This window comes from Hippocampus comes, unplaced genomic scaffold (assembly GCF_001891065.2).
Source record: "Hippocampus comes isolate QL1 unplaced genomic scaffold, H_comes_QL1_v1.1 scaffold242, whole genome shotgun sequence".
NCBI classification, from domain to species: Eukaryota; Metazoa; Chordata; class Actinopteri; order Syngnathiformes; family Syngnathidae; genus Hippocampus; species Hippocampus comes.
The window spans coordinates 539,741-545,687 of record NW_017805385.1 but is presented as its reverse complement, the minus strand read 5'-3'; the positions used below and the strand labels follow the sequence as shown (position 1 = coordinate 545,687).

The 5,947-nt window shown below is 43.8% G+C and overlaps 2 protein-coding genes across 2 annotated transcripts in view; both read right to left on the bottom strand.

The window, feature by feature from the left end:
- LOC109517550 (solute carrier family 40 member 1-like) overlaps positions 1 to 142 on the bottom strand; it is an 8,010-nt gene extending 7,868 nt beyond the window's left edge. Inside the window, exon 1 of the mRNA XM_019872767.1 lies at positions 34 to 142. Within this exon, the coding sequence (XP_019728326.1) occupies positions 34 to 142 (109 nt within the window). The remainder of the gene's footprint in view (positions 1 to 33) is intronic.
- LOC109517681 (rap guanine nucleotide exchange factor 5-like) lies at positions 30 to 5,350 on the bottom strand. The gene is made up of 2 exons (XM_019872993.1): positions 4,956 to 5,350; positions 30 to 582 (listed from the first exon to the last, which is right to left on the bottom strand). The coding sequence occupies exons 1-2, from the start codon at positions 5,133 to 5,135 to the stop codon at positions 436 to 438; spliced, it is 327 nt and encodes a 108-aa protein (XP_019728552.1). The 5' UTR covers positions 5,136 to 5,350; the 3' UTR covers positions 30 to 435.
- Between the last annotated feature and the right edge of the window lie 597 nt (positions 5,351 to 5,947).

Genomic DNA, 5,947 nt, shown 5'->3' with positions numbered 1-5,947 from the left:
GGGGGGGCGGATCTCCCCGGTCGGCCCCGTCACTGCTGCCGCCGGTCCCCTCCTCGGACCCTTCCTCGTCTTCGTCTTCATCCTCCTCCTGCTCCACTAAGGCGACGTGCAGCAGCAGCATCTCATCCCGCACCAGGCTCATCCTTGCCCTCACGCCGGCAATGTTACCGTGGTTACTGTTGCATGCCCCTTTTACCCTGCCATCCAGAGTCCTGTAACCCCCCCACACCCTCTGTAATCCAAACAAGCCCCAGCCCCCAAATGACTTGATCTCAAAGGCTAGAGCTCACAGTTCCATGCTGGTGAGGTCCATCTAACACAGTCCTAGTTCAGCAGTAGTTGTGATGGACGCATGTGTGAGAGTAACACAGAGAGAATGATGAGAGGTGGAGAAAGCGTTAGTGAGAGAGGCAGGCAGAGATTTGTGGAGTGGCTTTACCTCCTGTTCCTCGCCGCCTCCTCCTCCTCCTCTTCTTCCTCCCGCTTCCCTCCTCCCCTTGCTGGCTGTGACGCCATCCTCCGGAGGACCAGAACGCAGCGGCCCTGCTCCTGCACGCGCACTGCTTCGTCACTCTGTACAGGCTGGACACGAGGGATGGAGAGAAGGGAAGGGGTTTATTATCACCAAGGAGATACCCTCCACTCCCACTCCCACTCCCCCACTCCTGCCCTGCTTGTTCTCCAACTAACACAAATCACCACTGATTTCCATCACAATGCTGTGTCAAAGCCTGCGCTGTAAATTAAGCCCAATTTCCACTGATCATTATTCAAGCTATATCAGTAGGAGCCCCTTCAGGGATTAACAGAAGTGGCTCATACATATTTTAATTACTGATTCCTGATGTCAGCTCTATTAAATTATGACTGGTGCCTTTGGGGTCTCGGTGGTGTGGAGTTAACAATGTTTGCTGTCTCCCACCTGTCTTGATGATTTCATATCCAGATTTGTCATGCCAAGTCACCCAATCTGATATAAATCTGAACCAGGAAAGGTCACCCCTGTTCCATCTTTAAAACTTATTCAGGGAGACAGGCAGGCAGGTCCTTGGTTTTTTGTTTTTGCATTTTTTGCAAGCTAACTAGACCATGTGGGTGGCAAACTACTCTAACTCCTAATAACATTCCAATTATTTGCACATACATAATATGCACAGCAATTACCAGTGTTTTCTTGCCAGGAAATGTATCTTTGTTATTTTCTAAATTACATAAATTAAATAGAAACAAATGCAGTACATCAAAGGTGTCAAACTCCGGTTCCTGAGGGCCCCGATCCTGCATGTTTTAGATATTTCCATCCTTCAACACACCTGATTGAAAGGATCAGGTCATCAGGACGCTCCGCAGGAGCCTGGTAATGGTCCTGTTAATTTAATCAGGTGTGTTGGAGGAAATTCGGTGGAGTCGTTAACAACTCTGGTGTCGTGTGTCAAATTTACAAGACATATTTCTTTTCACCCTGAATTCCATGAATATACCACCTATCTTCAAAGCATTACTTTTGAGCAAAATCCTACGACATTGTCATGGTAACGAACTCCATGCACCGTAAATGTACACAGTCGACTGATGTACTGCATACAAACTCCAAAGAGCATTTGTTGTTCCAGCTTGCAAGAAGGGAAAGGATTATAAACCACTTGACAATGGCGGGTTTGGAAGGATCACAGATATTGACCATAATGAGCACCTCACTGTATGGTGCACGCACATGCATCCTGCACCAGTTCACCCTTTCAAATGCCTCTCCCCTCACCTGTCAGTCAGTGCAGCACTCATCTCTGTGTATGCAATTAGCTGTGCAGACACCCTGGAAGTGTTGTTTTTTTTTTTGTTTTTGTTTTTTTTTGGAGGGTGGGGGCGGGGGTGCTCCTTTAATTGCCTTTTGAGCAGAAGCATTCAAGCGTTTTTTCTAGGGACATTATCATTGTTACGATATGGTGGACATGCAATAATAACGTGCAAGTCTTGTGCTACAAGTACACAAAACATTCGCATTGCACGCATTTAAACATCATGACGCACACATGTATCGATTTTCTATAGCGCTTGCCTTCATTCCGGTTACCGGTGAACTGGAGTGGATCCTCGTTGGTTTTATGCGAGTGGTCAAAATGCACCTGGGACGGGTCACCGGCCCATCACAAAGAACATAGAGAAGAACAAGCATTCACGCTCACAATTACGTCTTTGGACAAGGTAGAGTTTTCACTTTAACCCGAACATGCAGGCCGTAGCCGAGTTTTTAAACCATACACCTCTGATCAGCGAGGCAGAGCACAGATAGGAAGTGACAAGTCATGACAAGTACACACCTGCAGCAATGATCAAAAGGTTGCTTATTTGCGCCTGGGCAAAAAGGTGGACCATGTGGCAAATGGCAAAGCAAGTATATCACTATTATGTCAGTTTGTCAGCCTTGCACTGGTCAATGTGCAAACAAACCTTTCCTCATGATGAATTATTGATCCGACGCTAATGCTGTAGCCACTACTAGTACACTCTGACTGAGCAATGCTGTTGTCTCAGTAAAATAATCAGCTCTCTGGTGTCCAATGCTTGTAACAGGACAGAAATCCCGGGCACTGATATGACCCCAATCCCTATTCAGCTTTGAAGTTTTCCCAAAATGGACTCTGTCTGTCTTTTTTATTTTTTGTCTCTCTTTGGGTTCCAGATGCATTCCGCTGGTTGGAGAAATCCTCTCTGCTATGTGATGTTGGCAAACATGGTATGGAACACTCAAAGCGACCTGGAAGATGTCAGCCTTGACACGGCTCACATTTGGCCTTAATTATGCTCAGCGTTGTTCAAACACTCGCTGGGTTTTCAAAGAAGCAATTGATGTTGACTTGGTTATCCCCAAAAGTTCCTTGCAAGAAGTCTCTGTTCTCAGGCTTTAAGCTCTGATGACATCACCAGTGTGCACGGGATGCAAGATAAATGTTAAATATGAATTCTCTGAAGGATTGAATTCATTGGGAAATCAAACCAAACAAGACTGAAAGTGAGTGCATAACGGTCAGAGTGCACTGGACTGAAATAGTCATTCACCATCTGGGAACTCTAAGCTCTTTGATACCCATGTTTGGTTATGTATTTGAGTCACATGGCCGGTATGCGCGTCGCATCATTGGATTACTGCAAACTATGACATTATCTGGAAACAAAACTAGATAAGCTCTATATTTTCCCATGTCAGGTATTAACTAAGATTTGCTCGGATAACACGTGATGGACATGTACATATAGGTACAGTACATTGGTCACGTGATTTCTACTATTGACAGTATCTAGCAGCCGTATTACGATATCTTTTTTTATGCCATGTTATCAGGCGCAGATTAGCAAAGACATTGTGCAGGCAAAACGTCCTTCTGTTGAAAAACAAGAGCGATAAAGAGAAAAGGTCGAGGACTTGACGCACTCGACTCCACCCTGAAGCCACATAATTTCCCCCCGCATGGTGGTCTGGCCCGCTTGCGTCACTCCATCCTGCCATTGTGGTGCAGTCTCGCTTGCGCAAGCACCCAGTCAGCAGGAAGCTGAGCCCGCCATGATCTCGACCAATAAGAGGCCATCATTTTAAAAGTTCGGTGGACTGGTTTGACATGACGCCATTCTCCCCGCTGTGCTTTATTCCTCCAATTTAACAATTGTTGATTCACTCTGGTGTTTCCTCACATTTATTTCAAACTCATTTAACTGACTTCCCGACAGAATTGAAGCCAATACAAGCATCGTGGAATGTTAGAGCAGACAGTTGGCTCCAAAAATATTTAACCAGGATTTTTTTTTTTTTAATGATTTTCATGTTTATAAACTACCAGAATGGATTTGAAATCAAACAGCATGCATGGCTGCTAATGGAACATGTCCACTGGTGTTTATTTGTGATGCGACTAACTGAGCGAAATAACAAGAATTGACTTGGAAGATGCGTCGAACAGCAGCAAGCTGTTGCTTGGCCAATTTGTAGCTTTGTGTTGTGAGCCAAAATTTGAGTATGAGCAAGCTTCAGATACGCCACTGCTTGAGGAAAATGAGAGTAAATGGAGCGATTAAGGTATTGCAATTAGGGCCCGACCGATATGGTTTTCTGAGGCAGATACTCACTCACTCGGCCACACCCACTGAAGGCTACAAATGAATACTGCGGTATGTACAGTAATTCCACTTTATAAAATACGTTTATTTCTTGTCATTCTCATTTATTATGATTTCTTTTTTTTTTTTTAATTTATTTTTGTTTTTTTTACATATTACACTAAAATGTTTTCTTTTTCTAAACCGCGGTGGTATTTTGGTGGCTTGATAGATTAATGGCATTTTAATACATTTCAATGAGGAAAATTGATTGGATAAACTGTACTAAAAATCTGATAAGACAGCCATTCACAGCATGGATAATGACCCTGAACATACTGATTGAAGGCAAAGAAATCATAAAGTAAATATTATTTGTCAGTGACTGGATCATGACCCAATAGAAGATGCTTTTTACTAAAAGACAAACATGGAATCAGCTGGAAGGTCGACTCAGTGAAGACTTGGTCAAGTGAAAAAAAAAACATTCTCCCCTTAGTGTTCCCAACTTGTTTGATTCCTAATCGATTGTGCTGATATTTATTATAAAAACTGTCACAGTCTAAATATTTCTGGACCTAACCGTAGTGTGTGTTCTGTTTCCTCGGTGGCTTGCCTTGCAAATGAATTGTTTTGAGGGAATGTATTGTGTTGGCATACTGCAATATTATTATACAGTATCATCTTAGTCTTTTTGTATCCTTTTCAGTTGTACTCAAGCGCCAATTTAGTAAAAACGTAATAAAAAATGTTATTGTTGACATCACTCAAAAGATGGAGCACAGCCTTTCGGCAACATTGAACTTCTACATCACCTCATTTGCATAATCGAGTTGCCAAAGTTTTTACCGTTCCGTGTGCCTCACCTCATTTGTCCTTTGCAGGCCCTTGCTGTGATTCTGCAGGAAGCGGCAACCATCCTTGGCCAGTCTCTGGACCATCTCTAATCTGGACACTTCCTCCTTATCATGCACGATGCACATGCTGCCCGGCTGCAGAGAAGGGGGCGCGGAGAACATGTACCTCAGACCGCAGTCCCACGACATCACTGCCTCACCGACCGGGATAACGACAACAACCGGCGTCTGGGAGCTGACTTGTAAAGAGGCGTGCGGGGGTAAAATCACTCAGACGTCAACTCGATTGTCACCGAAGACAAAATCCCTGGGAGTACAGGTGCGTGCGCACAAAGTGAATGGCACACTCCCTTCTCGTCCTTCCTTTGCCTTTCACTACAGGGGCGGGGAGGGAGATGGGAACAGGGCAGGTTCAGGAAACATCTGGCCAGCCAAACACACCCAAAAGGGAAGTGGGAGAATCTCTTGAATGCAGGAGAGTCTGGATTCAGGACTGGGCGGGGTGCTTTGTTGGAAGGTCAAACATTTTGTTCGGTCAATCCCACAATACAATAAGCAAATGTCAAATCGCGTTTGTTAGGCGTTTCTCGGCCTTACATTACGCTTCCTATGAAGGATGGACATGATAATGATAAATGTATCAAGAAACAGGCCAACTTTTATTCAGCATTGAGGTTGAGACGAGATCGCAAAATTATCTTTCGAATTTGTTGGTTGGCACTTTTCATTGACTAATTTGCAGACGAAGATAAGAAATATTCATTTTACAATTTACCAGTTGAATTTTTATGACTTTTGACATGCGCTGCAAGGTTAGTTAAAAAAGGTGAAGCTGGGAAGAGTGAGAAGGGAGGGTGTACTGTGGAACCTTTCTCTCTATTCGAAGATACAAATGAACCATTTATGATTAAAAGAATAACACACTTTACCTTCAAAACACTGTAGTAAATAAAGATAATTCAATTTTAGAGGCAAAAATAATTTCTTCCGCTTTGTGCTCT